The sequence below is a fragment of the Leptonychotes weddellii genome, chromosome 5 (genome assembly GCF_054177405.1).
Source record: "Leptonychotes weddellii isolate Sample4059 chromosome 5, ASM5417740v2, whole genome shotgun sequence".
Taxonomy (NCBI): domain Eukaryota; kingdom Metazoa; phylum Chordata; class Mammalia; order Carnivora; family Phocidae; genus Leptonychotes; species Leptonychotes weddellii.
The window spans coordinates 36,862,795-36,878,612 of record NC_138373.1 but is presented as its reverse complement, the minus strand read 5'-3'; the positions used below and the strand labels follow the sequence as shown (position 1 = coordinate 36,878,612).

The 15,818-nt window shown below is 47.7% G+C and overlaps 1 protein-coding gene across 1 annotated transcript in view; it reads right to left on the bottom strand.

The window, feature by feature from the left end:
- Positions 1–15,818, bottom strand: part of WDR37 (WD repeat domain 37) — a 42,400-nt gene that overhangs the window by 10,400 nt on the left and 16,182 nt on the right. Inside the window, exons 9-10 of the mRNA XM_081818895.1 lie at positions 10,078–10,375; positions 8,627–8,768 (exon numbers count right to left, since the gene is read on the bottom strand). Of these exons, the coding sequence (XP_081675021.1) occupies positions 8,627–8,768; positions 10,078–10,375 (440 nt within the window). The remainder of the gene's footprint in view (positions 1–8,626; positions 8,769–10,077; positions 10,376–15,818) is intronic.

Here is a 15,818-nt window from a genome sequence, read left to right as displayed (position 1 = left end):
CCCTGGGATCATGACCTGAGCTGAAGGCAGACGCTTAACTGAGACACACGGGCACCCATTTCACTCTTCTTAAACAGTGTTAACAGCCAACCATAATTAAGTTTTGAATATTTGTAATTACATCAACAATTGTGGCAAAATCGGAGGAATGTATTCCATTTAAATTAGGTAAAGAATGATCTCCCTCAGGTTTTAACAAGCTAACTGTTCATTCCCTTGGTTTCTGAATGTAACTTCGCTGGTTACATGCTAATCAACTCACCGCCAAAGTCACCGTTATGTGATTCTGTGTATAAAAACTGGGAAGTGAAGAATTTAAAAGGATTCATTTATTTAAATCTTCCAAAAGGAAAACTTTTACATCCGCTTTGAAAGTAATAGGATATAGACAAGCCCTATTCATAAGAATAATCAGGAAAATTAAAGTCGGAAATGTATTAGGAGCCATAAGATTTTTACTCTCAAATACATTAGGAGATTAGCCAAAAACTGCAACATCAAAGAAAGATCTGGTGTTTTCCTGAAAACGCCCCAGACGGCAGCAAGCCCAACCCTGGGTCCGTGGTGACCTGCCACACACGCAGGAAGGTCCCTCTTCTTCACTGGTTATGGGAGAGGCTGACGTGGACGTCCCTTGTGCCGGACTAGGGGTGACGGCCCCTAAACACTGGACTGCAGGTGCTGGGGGCCCTCGTGGCCCAAGGACTGCGTGCAAGTGTGCTTCAGAACCGGGAGTGTGCATGCGCCTGGCCAAATTGGCACGGGCTACATGGAAGATGACATGTGTGACGTGCAGATATGTGCACACGGATGTGCCAGCATGCCCACCAGAAGGGACGCTGGCTGCATGGAACATGGAATACGTGTGCACATGAGCATTAAACAAGCCAGAACCAAGCTCACACCAACACCGAAGGGGCTGCTACCTCAGCCACTCTGATGAGCAAGTGTCCTGTAATCAGGGTTTTGATTTACTCACTGAAGGAGCCTGAGGGGGCAAGAAACACTTGGCACCAGGGAGCACCCATGGCTCCCACACCCAAGCAAGGACAGCGACGGAAAACCCCAGGTCATGCTGAAAGGCCAGAGTTAGCTATTATCACAGTCTTCTGACTCCCCGCATCTTCTATTCACATGGGAGACTGACCCGAGCGACAGGCACCTTCTGCGCCTGATCATCTGAGGACTGACTCTCCGGGGGTCCTGGTGCTCACCGGCCCAACAGGACAGGTGCTGCCCTGGACTGCGGACCACAGCCGCACATGAGCTGTCACAGTCACGGGGGTGGGGGACTGCCACAGACACAATGGGAAAATACTTTTATTCCTTCAGTTTACTAAGCCTTAGCCAGACTAGACTCCCTTAAGCAAAGGTTCAGACCCTGTGGGGCATGGCCGAAGCTAGCAGCTCTCCAGGCTGCAAGTCCCAGTGCCCTGTCCTGTGTGTTAGGCAAGGAACCCAGGAGACCAATGGCTGGGGGGGAGGAGGAGGAGGTGACTGCAATCGTGGACGCTGTTTCCACAGCGCGAAGTCTCATGGCCAGCTTGCCCACACACACACACATGGAATTCCACGGACGATCGTCACAATTACACCCTTGATGGTATTCGATTGTATCCAAGTCTGTGCGCTCCACGCTGGCCCCTGGGCAGCCAACCACAGCCACATTGACAGACAACCCATTCCCCATGTGGCCCATGTCAGTCATGCCCACTGGTCCAAGAAGTTCGAGCATGCTGCTCCCCAGCCTTCCCTGCAGGGACGCTTCATCAGACCGGGTGGGTAACAGCACGGAGTCTATATTCTCTGGGTTAAGTACCAGCACTCAACTCCATGGACTTTGCAATCAGTACTAACACTCAGCCCTGGAGGCTCTGGACTGAGCGCTGACATCTGGCTCAGTGTGGGGCTCCAACAGCATGTAGAAAGCTGCTGAAAGTGTCCAAAGTCCCTCTCTGTACACACACACACACACTTAAAATAGTCTTTTTAAAAAAGTTCTGGTCCTTGAGGGATTCTGGAGAAACCAGTCGGTGGAGCCTCTGAGGACAGAGGGAAATGGAGTGTTACTCCGCTCTGTCAGCAGCATCTGCACCCTGCGGGCCCAACGGCAAGGCTGAGTGCAAGCAAGCGCAGTTGCTGAGCGGGTGATCTGAGGCCCACCTGGGCCCGGCGTGGGCAGTCAGGGGCCAGGTGCCCAGACCATGAGCACCACCATCTTCCAAAAGCAAGCTCTGCCTTCAGGCGGCTGCTCCCTCCCCACCCTGCTCGCCGCACACCTCACTCAGAGCCTTCTGCCAACACGGGCAGGCTGGTCCACACACATCTCAGGTCCATCTTAGTGAGTCTATAACAGTTAGGAAGTGTTTAGCCTGTGTTAACAGCCTGACGATTCTTCTTCGGTCATCTCAGTAAAAAGTGAAGCAACTGGTAACTCACAACAAGGCTGTCAAGTAAAGTGATTTAAACGCATTTCCTTAAAGTCCTTATTTTTATTAGGTACCTATTAGCCCTTCTTAAATGAGGAATTTTCAAAGAGTAAATAAATATTAAATCTCCTCTTACTTTTAAAAATTGTACTCTGAATTGGAAACAACTTTTAAATGTATCAAGAGGGGACTGTTAAGTAAATTCCCGAGTCCCCAAACTACAGGCTAGAAACCGGAGGTGAAGGGAAGGTGTGGGTGCTGACACAGGACAACCCGCGAAATCTCTCCGCGAAATCCAATGACACCTGAAAAATGGCCGCATTTACAGGAAAACCACGGCCTTGTCTGCTAACGCGAGGTGTGGAGCTGCCCCCAAGCAGCTCTAGTTGCTCACTGTATTCACTAACCTCTCCTTGCTCATTTCCATGAAAAGGGCGCTAAAAATGACACGTCCTAAATACACCATAACACAACCACTGGGGCAGTATACTGGGGGTGTCCTTAGTCTCTCTTGACCTTGGTTTTATGGTAACTTTATTAACCAACTATTACCAGGAATTACATGACACGCTAAACCTTCTCAAAATTATTTTTGAACCATCTAATTAAAAAGAAGACAATTCCAGACTCTCAGGCAGCTGGGCAGGGAGTGTAAAAGTGAAAGGAGTTTAGGCTCAATGAGCATTCAGCTGCTGTGATGCTACAAGGCCCCCTTCTTCCTCGACTGTCACTCCCACCCCAGGGGCCCTTCTGGAGCTGTCCTCCAGTCCCCAGAAGAAACCATGCAGTACAACATGTATTTCCTCATCCTCCTCACAGACAAGGGCTCACAAGTGATCACCAAGAATAACGGACCTACAAACCAATTGCAGTCTACCAAAATCTCAGCATCCAAGGTGGTCTGTCACCAGACAGCCCCCATACACCCCCACCATGGGCCTGCACACAGCCTGAGTCACTGACCAAGCACAGAATTCAACACTTAAAATCCACCACCACTCAGTTAAAAATGTCATGCTGTCAAAATGCTTTTTCTCGGGACTCCTGGGTGGCTCAGTCAGTTAAGTGACTGCCTTCAGCTCAGGTCATGACCCTGCCATCCCTGGGATCGAGTCCCGCATCGGGCACTCTGCTCAGCGGGGAGTCTGCTTCTCCCTCTGACCCTCCCCCTTCTCATGCTCACTCTCTCTCTCTCACACTCTCTCTCCCTCAAATAAATAATAAGAAAATAAAATCTTTAAAAAAAAATGCTTTTTCTCTTCAAAAGCACAAAGAAAATTGTTAGTCGCATGACACAAAATTCAAAGCTATTTTCATCTCATACATATATGACCTAGAATTTGGTATTTAGTACTAAGTATCTTCCCTGGTTATTTGGGAATAAAAGCATATGAAAATGTCTTAGCTTTAAAGCAATCATTATCATTTCTCATCTTATTTTTTTTTTAATTTTGTTTTGTTCGATGTGGTGTTTTGTTTTCTTTAGAAGAAAACACCAAAGTTCACATTTGGAGGATAAAGTTATAATCATATGGGAAGAATTAAAGCAAAACAGAAAAAAAAAAACCAACTTTGCATTCTCAGATATTTTACCCATGTTGAGTTAATTTCAGAGTTTCTTCAATGCCAGAGTTTATTCACACTTATGAATACTGTCAGCTGGGTACAGACTGGAGTCATTGGCCACCCACGGAGGAAGCTTAATGACCAGTGACTGCCTCAACTGTCAGTCCCTTTTTATAGCAATTGAAACAAAACAAAAAAAAAGAAAAGTGGGGGGCCCTTCACCAAGACCCACAGAGAAGCGGCAGTGCCGGGAGGGAGGAAGCCAGGACCTCCTGTTAGAGGACAATCCAAATGGGCAGCTCTCATGTTCCTTTCAAAGGACAGTTAGTGGACTGAACCTTACAATGAGCTTTATTACCACTGAAGCCTCTTGCAGAAGGTCTCTGTATGCACAACCCACAAGGCCAGAGTCCGACTGGGATCAGCGGGGTGCTGCACCCCACCACACGGAGCATGCACCACTGTTCAGGGAGGGAAGGGCAAGCTGTCCTTCACAGCACAAGACTTCCTGACACAGCTCACTGACTGAATCCTATTGTCAGGGGACACACACACGAACATGGAAGGATTTAGCTGATTTCAGATGAAAAGCACTGGATTTCAGTTCAATCTCCTGACGATGAAGACAGAAATATACGAAAACAAACTGCTGGTAGTTCAAATTCCTGGCATTCCAAAACACTTCAATTAAACATTTCTATTCTTTCCAAGAACAGTACGCACAATTTCTCATTCCTGCTATTGGGAAAACCACCAGTGACATAAAAGTCCACCCTGGCGGAACTCGGTGCACCCTGGGCCCATCCGGCAGCCGCTCCCATGGTCACGGAGAGAGCTGCGCTGAGCAAATCCTATCACGGTAACATTCCTATTATAATGAAGGGCTTTCACAATACACAGTGAAAACTGAAAGGGAACACATCAAGAAGGAAAAAACATTATCTGTCCTTCTAAACATTTCCAGTGAGAACCTTACACAGAGCTTATGTCAAGCAGAAATCACGGCAGCACAAACTTCGAGGCGCTACATCTCAAACTCTTCCTTTACCAAAAGGCACAGAATCCACAGCAGCACAGGATAACAGTACGACAAAATGAAAAGGAAAAAATATCTCTCTCCCAGACCCCAGAAAAATCAAATTATAAAACTAGGCCAATAATCTTGAAACCTATACAGTTACATCTTGCCTTAAGAAAACCCAACATATCAGATGCCTGGGCGGCTCAGTCGTTAAGCAGCTGCCTTCGGCTCAGGTCATGGACCCAAGGTCCTGGGATCGAGCCCCACATCGGGTTCCCTGATCTACGGGGAGCCTGCTTCTCCCTCTGCCTCTGCTCACCCCCCTGCTTGTGCTCTCTTCTTTCAAATAAATCTTTAAAAAAAAAAAAGAAAAGAACAAGAAAACCCAACATACAGAAATTCAAAATAACTGGACAACTAAGTGAATTACATTATAAAACATCAGATTCTAACATAACTTTACTTAAGAATATGTGATGAGTTCCTATAGATGAAAATATGCCCTAAGATAGTAGTTTTGCATAGTGTGTCCCACATCATGTCAAAGTGAAATACGTGCTCATGTATTTTTAAGAAACACTGCCTCTGCTTAAGCAACGATCCACCAAAAGAACACTCCACCTACAACTCTTCAGGTGACACCAACAAGTAAGGAACAGAAAAGCTCTCGTCGGAGCTGTGCTTTTCATGTTCAGAAAAGAAACGGGTTAAAAGAACTCAAGAAAATCAACCTGGGAAACCAAGAGTTACCTCCCAGACTAGGAGACAGCTCCGAGAGAACAGTGTGACTTATTTCCTATGGTGGTGAGCGCTGCTGGATGCCAGAGAGGCGGCCATGGGTCCATGACGGCAGCCGTGGCCAGTGGGAAGGGACAGGTGCAGCAGGGGCATCTGTCAGAGGGACCAAAGGTTTGAGGGGAGGCAGGAGAGCCTAGTGTGTCTGAGAAGCCACACTCAGAACATCACAGGTGAGTGATTAAACTGAACACACAGTCAAAATCAGCCGCTCCTGTGCGCTTAGTCGGGACTTAGGCTCCTGTGTTCTAAAAAAAGCATGCCCTTGGGAGGGCACATGCTGACATCACTTGCACAGGTACCGTATTGCGTTGGATTTATTTGTCCTATGGGCTCAAACCTAAACAGTCCCCGCCAGAGACAAGAAAGCAACAGTTATTGACTAAGAAGAGGCTCACCTAAACACCCTATCCGTGTCTCACCTCCTGCTTTTCCGAACGGCAGTGATTTGCTGAGGCTTACAGCAATCAGAACGCAGAAAGGTTGTTTAGTAGGGATCACACAGGCTGCAGCCCCACCTGCTGACCACACAGTGTGGGGTCTCACCAGGCAGGGGCCTCTCCACACTGTGGGAGCAGAGGCTCCCACCTGCACACGGTCATGATGAAGGAACAGAGGACAGACTCGGGCTACAGCCACGGCAAACAAGCCCCAGCCGGGCCCTGCCAATTCCCAAAGGCTTAAAAAAAAAGGTAAAACCTCCCCTTCTCTGAACCTTACCATGGGAAATCAGCGCCAAAGGGAGAACACTTCCTTATCTTTGTAACTACACGTCAACGAACATGCTCGTTCATCCTAATTCGGTTAAGAGAAAACGCACATGGTCTGAGTAAGAGTGGGGCTTGTATACATCTTCTGTGTTTGCTCAAAAGCCCACGTGTCCTCAGCTACAGTTAACGGAAGCATCAACTTCTATCTTGGGGGATGCGGATGCAAGAGGCCCAGGGGCAGACACAGGTCCACGCCTGCTCTATGAACTCCTGATCCTGTGAGAATAACAAGCCTTCATAATCAATTATGTTCCTCATAATTATACCTCTTCAAAAACAGCCATTATTTCATATATCCACCAGCTGCAACATGACACCCCCAATCAGACATGCGAAACATGACACCACCTGCCCTACTCCCTTCAATTTCACTTATGCTTGAAACTCTTCAAAATAAAACACCGGGGAGAAGAGAAGCACAGGCTCAGCGTAGGGCTGTGCGTGCAGGGGGCCCAGCTCACTTTGCACTCCAGTGACAGCACAGGGCTCCTCCTGTCCTCCAGGCCCAGAGCAACCTCACCCCAAATACAGATGACGGGCAGCTGCTCCTGGCACCCCCGGCCCCACTGCTGCCCCCTCCGCATCATCCCGGCGAGGCTGACTGGAAGCCATTCCCTCCATGGCCAAGAGCAGAGCCCACGGGACCGGAACCTGTGAAAGTAGGGGCATGGCAAGAGCCGCCCTGCGCACGGGCAGCAACACTGCCCTTCATCAACCACAGAGAACTAGCCATCTTCTGTTTCGGGGCTATGGTTACTCTAGCTGGTAGCAGAAAATCATGATTCAATCACCATGGAAGCTCTCCGAACACACCGAGATTTCAACCACCAACACTGCAGCACACCTCAGATGCAAGACACCACTTCTTTTCCAATCTCAAGCTTCGTAAAAAGTTCTGTCCCAGTTTCCTTGCGAACATTTCATTAATCCTAAACATTAAATCTTAGTATTCTAACATTAACACATAAAACAGACTCATTTACTGCATCATATGAAAGAACGAAGAAAATTCGTATTTTCAAGCAGCCAAATAAGCAAGTATTCATTCATTAAGAAGTGTTTACTGAGCATGCGGGAGCTTTTCTGGACATGCAGAAGCTCAAGCAGGACACACACGGCCAAGGAGAAACAGGCACAGTCCGGTCCTGAGGGGCAGCGTGCAGGGACAATGGTGGCATGGGAACAGGTGACAAGACACAGTCAGGAGGTAGGACTCGTGGAATGGAGAGAGCACAGCGGGGAACTGGGGACATCTGTCGGACGAGTAACCAGACAGAGGTTCATTTAATTTGTCAGGAATGGTCAGACCAGGAGAAAAGTTTTTGGAAGGAAGTAAGAGCTCTGTTAAGACACGGTTATGCCTGAGCTGCCCAAGAGATGGCCAAGCAGAGGGAGGCACTACAAGATGAGGGCCAGGGTGTGTGCATGTGTGAGAGAGAGTGTGTGTGAGTGTGTGTGAGTGTGTGTGAGAGTGTGAGAGTGTGATGGTGTGTGCATGTGCACATGTGAGCATGAGTGTTGTGTGAGAGTGAGATAGGGTGAGAGTGTGTGATTGTGTGCGTGTGTGATAGTCTGAGGGTATGCGTGTATGATAGTGTTTGTGCATGTGAGAGATTGTGTGTGTGCATGTGAGTGTGAGAGCACGTGTGCATTTGTGTGTGCATGTGTGTGAGAGTGTGAGTGCGTGTGCATTTGTGTGTGCATCTGGGTGTGTATGTGTATGTGCGCATGCACACACGTATGTCTCTTCTCCAGCTCTGGCTGGGCCCTCTCAGCAGAGGACATGAGTGCCACCAACCCTAGAGTATTTCCTGATCTCCCCTACTGCCCCATTCTACCCCCATCCAATTCCTTGTGGGAACTTCAGTGACTCTGTCTTCTAAGTTCTTGCAAATATACAAATGGAGCTAAACGTTTAGGAAAAGAACAGCCATTTTGGAAGACAGTGGAGCTGGAAATTAAGGTAAGAATTAAGTTTTAATATCCACCCGCAAAACCTTTTTCACGAATAGTTAAAGAAAGATCTCTAAATGACTGTGACTCACTCCGTATGGCCCTGGAAGACATTCACGGAGTGGATGGAAGGGTCCCTGAAATCCCAAAGACGGAAAGTCGTGTCCCGGGAGGAGGTCACCACAAGCCGCTGGGTGGGGTGTGTGCAACAGTGCGTTAACTCCTGGTCATGCCCTACAACCAAAGACGACAAAAATGCAAGATCATCCACCTGCAGGTACAGTTAGAGTGATGTTTTCTTAAGAACACAAGAATCAAAAAAGTCTTTATGGTCTCTACTGCTAATTTTGTAAAAGTGAATAGAGGTAGGAAAAAGTAAGAAATCACTTAAAAATAGCATGTGAGCTCACGGTGGGATTGGTTTTCCCTCAGGAACTGGAAGTCCTTTCATTCATGCATTTAAAGGGATCAGGAAAAGGAGTGTGAGTGTAACCCACTTCCTGATCCTGACAGTTAGAAGGTCTGGCCAATCTCTTCAGCAGGCTAAGTGTGTGAACAGATTAAGTCTTAATTCTTCACTTCCAGAATAACTTCTAATAATATGATATGTGGAGCCCTTAGTAAAATACAATCTTTAACACTCAATGAGGAAATTCACTTACTGACAAATTTGCAAAAACATCTGAGGTGGGCATAATTCTAAGATGTCCCGGTGACCCCCATCCCTGGTATACACACCCTGGATGATACCTTCCCTTGAGTTTGGGCAGAACCTGTAAATGTGACGAGATATCACTCCGGTAAGCTCGGTACATTAAAAGGCAAAACAGATTTTGCAGATGTAACTAAGACCTCCAAATCAGGTGGCTTTAACTTAATCAAAAGAAACTGTCCTGGGTGGCCTGACCTAATCAGGTGAGCCCTTTAGAAGAGATGTTCTCCAGGAAGCTGGAGAGACAGCAAACACCTATGTGGGGAAACACCTCTGGAGGGGGCCACGAGGGACCTGAGGTCACCCTCTGGATGCTAAGAGCAGTCCCCAGCTGACAGGCAGCAAGAAAATAAGGACTTCAGCCATATGGGGACCTCAGCCATGGGCCACAACAAAATGAATCCTTCCAACAATGGTTAAGTAGGAGGACAGACTCTAACCCTCAGATGAAATCATAGCCCCAGGCAGCAAACACCACTTCACCCACAAGGGCCAGCGAGCATATGCCCAGAACTCCTGACCTAGGGAAACCATGAAGTTATAAATTCTTGTTATCTTAAGACACTAATTTTCTGGAAATTTGCTACAAAGCAATAGGGAGCTAACAGACCAACTATTTTTCAAATATCTAGATATAATGTGCTACAATTAAATCCCCTAAAGACAGGATAAATTTAGCTAACAAACAGTTCTATAATTCAGAAAGAATCCTTGAAAAATCACAACCTGAGTACCATGAGAACTGGACAAGAAGTAATTTGCAAGGTAAGATATAAACACATGCACATCAATCAAAAAAACACAACTGGAAAACGCAAACGTTTAAAGTACCTGTCAGAGAGTGAACAAGTTCTGCCGTCTCCACGTCGAACAGATTTGCCGTTCTGTCCCAGGATGCCGTCACCGCCTGCTTCCCCCCAACCAGCCAGTCAGCGGCTATGACCACTCCCTGGTGGCTCTTAAGAGATGTCAGTGGCACCCGGATGGTAGGACAGTCACTGGACACGTCCGCGTCTACATCAGGCTCATCTTTATCAGAACACTCTACTTCGTCTTCGCCACAGGTCTGCTGCTGATGGTGAGAGCAGAGAAGAAATTCCCTGGGAATCTTGCGTCTTTTCTGACACGGCTACGCAATCAGACTGCTGTCATTTGTCTTTCTAGTACTCGATCCTCATTATGACCACTACCAGCACAATATCTGGTATTTAACTGGAGCTCACTATTTATCAATTTTATGATTATCTACTTGGCTAAAAACCACGACCAAGTATAAGAAGAAAAAAAACTAAGGCCGCTATGACATCAAATGAGCTACAGTCCACTTCCACTAACCAAAAAATGGCAAATAAAATGATTTTAAGTTTTCACCATGTATTAGTAGAAATGTAATAAAATGTAATTGAAAGTCAGTAATTTATCACAATAAGAAAAGAAACATTTCAATTCTCAGGAGCTACTTAGAATTCTGTTGCTATAGGAATAGATAACAAGAGTTCACCTATTTTCCTATAATATCAATGAGATCTTTTGTCAAAAGCTAAAACGAAAGCATAAAAGGCTTCGGCTCTTTAAAAAAATGTTTATCTATTCATTCAACGAATCTTTATCCGGCCCTTACACACTGCCAGGCCACATGCCGGTCTCACAGCAGAGGATAGAGAGAACCACTGTCTGACACGGACATCCAGAACAACGGACAGGCCGGTGAGGACGGCGCTGGAGCCAGGGACCGGCAACGTCCTCGCGTCACAGAGCTTACATGCTAGCAAGGAAGACAGACCACACACGGGCATGCATGCACACATACGCCCACACACTAGTATGGAAATATATATCATTAATCACACACACTAGTGTTAGAGTACTGGGAACTATTCCCACATACACACACACAGTATAGAAATACAGGTCACATGTAAATATCATATAGGAACATAGGTCATGTGTATGTACACACAGTATAAGGACATATGTCACACGTACACACAATAGGGGGGTACAGGCCACACATACACACACGCAGTATAAAGATATGTCACACATACACACAGAAAGTCAGGCAGTAATAAGCATTAGTAAGAAAAATAAAGCAGATGAAGGGATGGACAGTCATAAAAGCTGCTATTTTATACAAAATTATCTGGAAAAGACTCTGCTAAAGTAACATTTGAGGTGGGACATGAAGAAAACAAGGGAGTAAGGCACGCAAACATTTAGGGGAACAGCATTCCCAGATGAGGGAATAGCAGGTGCAAAAACCCCAAGACGGGAACAGACTGAGCTATATACAAACAACAAGGTCATGGCGGCAGAGAGGGGAGAGGTGAAATGACAGGTGCACAGCTCACATGGGGTCAGATGTGACCCAGCCAACAAGACTCAAGAGAAAGAAAGTGGGAGAAACACAGACGTTGACAGAGGATCAGAGCATCAAATGTAAACAAGAAGGAGTCCAAGGGCTGACTGAGCTGGGCAGCGTGGAGGGGATGCCGATGAGCACGGCCCCAAGCAGCAGGGACACACAGCTGAGCCAACAGGAGATGCTCAGAGCATGAAGGGTCCAAGGTCTGTGTAGGAAAACTGGGGGTAAGGATGGATGCCGCTGCGCCAGGTCTGAGTACTGCCTGCAAGGATCTGGACAAAAGGCAGGCAGGGAGGTGGAAATCCTTGAGGAGCGTGGCAGTGGCCAACTGAGGCAGCATGCTGGGAGTGCACAGCTCGGGCGCTCACAGGTCAAGTGCAGGGAGCCGAGGAAAAGCCTGGTGGAACCACAGGTGGCATTTCTCCAGGGAGACAGGGACTCACAATCTCACAGTAAAGTCAGACATACGTAACTATGCAGAGTTACCGATTTCAAAGCGCGGTAAAGACTACGAAGCAAAGTGCAGGGCACTCTGAGTCAGGCGGGTAGTCTGCGCAGAGCAGCATCAGTAGGGTGGAGAGCGTGAGGGGATGAGGAGAGCACACCCAGGAAAAAGGCCGAACGGACCCGTGGAGAGGGAGGTACAACAAGAGCGTCCAGTCAGAACTGGAGTCGGGCAGAGTCACAAACTAAGGCTAGGGACTGGCAAAGGGCTCGCCAAGGTGACAAGTGCAACTCCACAAAGACCACTCCTGACATCGTGCAGACAGAATACAATGTGAGCAGCCAGGCCTGAGACAGGGAGACTAGTTAGTTAGGGTTGGGCACTAGCCATGAAGACAGCTCGGGGTTAACACAGCACCCGCCCCTCAGCATGAAGACAGGTCCCAGAAGTGTACTATGCTCAAGGTGAAAGGACCCTGATTGGTAACCGCATCCAGACAGGAGGAGCCACATGGTCACTACAAATCCCGCATGGGGATGCCCCAACTCGGGTCTTTCCTCCAGGCAACACCAGCCCCTGGGCCACAAGGCTTCTCAGCTCCCATGGCCGCTTCTGAGGAGCTTCCCAACCTCACTGCCCCCAGCAGGCAGGGGTGGTCTGGACAGTGCCTCGGGCAGGTGCAGAAGAGGGGTGCTGGGTGGGGTCATGGCTCAACAGACATCTCTGGGTAGGTGTTACAGAAGGGGCATCCCAGGGACAGAGAGAAGTGCATCCAAGAATCACATAAGAATCAGAAGCAGTAAGATGTCACAGATTAGTGGAAACAGTGGAAGAGGAAGACAGGAAGGGAAAGAAGAGACACGTCGAAGATAATCCCAAACATCCTGAGAGTTTTGTTCAGTTACCCAGATCCGCAGCAGTGCACCTACTGGGCTCTTCCCCAAGTATTTGGAAGGAAAAGTGACAAGTAAGCATGAACGCAGGGATGTCCTCAGCGCAGGTCCAGGGGAGAGACCTCGGGTCTCAGAAGAGTGGCCTGGAGCTCCCACTTTAGAAAGGTCTAGCTATCAGGACCTTTTAATTTGGACCAGCGAGTTTCACTTGGCATCCACCACATTGATAAAGAAATATTTGGGTGGTGTAGTGGAAACAGTTCTAGATTACCTGTTAAGTCATCATGTGACACCAGTTGTGTGATGTTGACTAACTAATTTAACCTAGTGAGTGGCTTAATTTTCCTCTTTGGAAAGTGAAAATTGAAGCGAGTTACCTAAGCAGCTTTCAGGGGCCCTTCCTGCCTGGGAGCCCCGATTTCAGTGAGTGAGTGCAGAAAGGTGACAGAACCTTTACAGAAGTCATTTTTCCAAACTACACAAGGAACTAAAAGATATCTTAAAATGCAAATGTGCTAAATCCTATTCACGAATAATTATAAGATCTTTTAACACTAACGTGACAAAAAGCAGGGGATGGAGTCTGAGAACTGCTCGTGTGCTTAGTTAGTGTCTTAGGGACCATGTGTTTAAACTGAACCGCCTTCACTGTCAGCAGCACTGGAACTGAACATCCAAGCACTGCCAAGTCCACACCAAGTATCTCCTGAGCACCAGCAGCCCCGGAACTGAGGAAGCCCTGACTCACTTATGATGAGTCATAAGGTAATGATGACTTAACAGGTAATCTAGAACTGTTTCCACTACACCACCCAAATATTTCTTTATCAATGTGGTGGATGCCAAGTGAAACTCACTGGTCCAAATTAAAAAGAGAAAACATACAGGGCGCCTGGGTGGCTCAGTCGGTTAAGCGTCTGCCTTCAGCTCAGGTCATGATCCTGGAGTCCTGGGATCAAGCCCCATGTCGGACTCTGCACTCAGCAGGGAGTCTGCCTCTCCCCCGCTGCTCTCAGGCTCTCTCTCTCCCTCTCTCTCAAACACAAAATCTTTTTAAGAAAAGAAGAGAAAACATCTAAGAGCTGTACTGCTGAAAATAAACAAAATCTTAGCAGATGAGAGTTTGTTCTCACATGCGGGAGAACTGTTAAGAAAACCTGAGCCAAGACCAGCGAGCAAAAGCTTATGATGACTAGCGGCTCGGTTTGTGCTGGGTGGGGCTAGAGAGGGCAGGCCGCGCCGACCCCTCTGACCCCTCTGACCCCTCTGACCCCTCCGACCCCTCCGTGGCCGGGCTGCTGGGGCGGCTCTGGTCACTGATGGACACAGGCTTAGCTCCATTCGGAAGGCGCTCTCCCGGATTACCCCCAAAGCCTGAGGCAACCCAAGGCAAGCAAAATCATAAAGAAGAAAAGAAAGTCAATTTAATACTGTAAACAATCCGTTCAGTTTTTATAACGTAAGTACTGGACATATCTGTCTTCCTCTGCCAAAACTGGCATGTTTCTTATTTTGTTTGAAAACAAATCCATACAAGGTTAACGCCTTCTCTGAACTTTCTGAGCGTGAACCCTCGCCTCCCCTCTGCCCTGTCCTCTGTCAGCACTATTTCCTGAGTGAATTCCCACAGTAGGTGACAGTCTGGTTATTCCACAAGGGAAAAACATGTTAAGATAAAAGACACAACGAGCTCAATTAAAAATGAACTATTCAGGGGCACCTGGGTGGCTCGGTCGGTTAAGCGTCTGCCTTTGGCTCAGGTCATGATCTCAGGGTCCTGGGATGGAGCCCCGTTGTGGGGGGGAGGGTGCCTGCTGAGCAGGGAGTCTGCTTCTCCCTCTCCCTCTGACCCTCCCCCCTGCTCTTGCACGCACTCTCTGACAAATGAATAAACTCTTTAAAAAAAGAAAGAACTGTTCAGGCCTCTTCACTAAAGAAAACTCTTACTCATCACTGGAATGTATTAATTACTTAATACATCTTCAAAAAGAACGATGTTTAAGCTGCTTTAAAAAAAGAAATAGGGGCACCTGGATGGCTCAGTCAGTTGAGCGTCCAACTCCTGATTTCTACTCAGGTCCTGATCTCAGGGTCGTGGGATCGAGTCCCACGTCAGGGTCCCTGCTCAGGGAGGAATCTGCTTGAGATACTCTCTCTCTCCCCACTCGTGCTCTCTTTCTGTCTCTCTCAAATAAATCAATCTTTTAAAATAATTAGAACAAAATAAAAAAAGCAACCACGGAACGTTCAAAGGTGGAAGCACCCCAAGCGCAGGGTGACTGCCATCCTCCCGACAGCTACAGCCAGAGCGCACACCATGCTCCAGCGTGCCCACCCCGCATGCGCAGCACAGGGACAGGCTAACCATTCGTGAACCCCAGACGGCAGAACACTGCCCTGCAGAGGAAGCTAGGGAGGCAGTCTCTGCGCGATGATAAACACAGGGTGCTGGGCTAGGGGAACCGCTGCATCTGACAGGACAAAGGTCATCAAAGGCTCTGTGGTTTAAACCCACCCATCATTCCTCTCCATACGCAACCTCCCGTTACCTGCGTTAAAACTTCACCCACGTGATAATGACATACACTGTTTACCTTACATGAAAGACATGTTGTCTAAAATACACGAAATATTTAGAAATAGGATGGAATCGTACAATTTTTAAACATTAATGGCCAATGGAAAGGGGGGTGAGAACAAACAACACACACACAAAGGAAGGCACTGTCTTGGTCTGTTTGGGCTGCCAGAACAAAACACCAAGACTGGGTGGCCACAATCAAGGTGTGGCCTTCCTGGCTTGTCACGACGTACCCCCATGGCCTCTCCTGGGCACACGCAGGGAGAGGAAACACCAATCCTCTGGGAT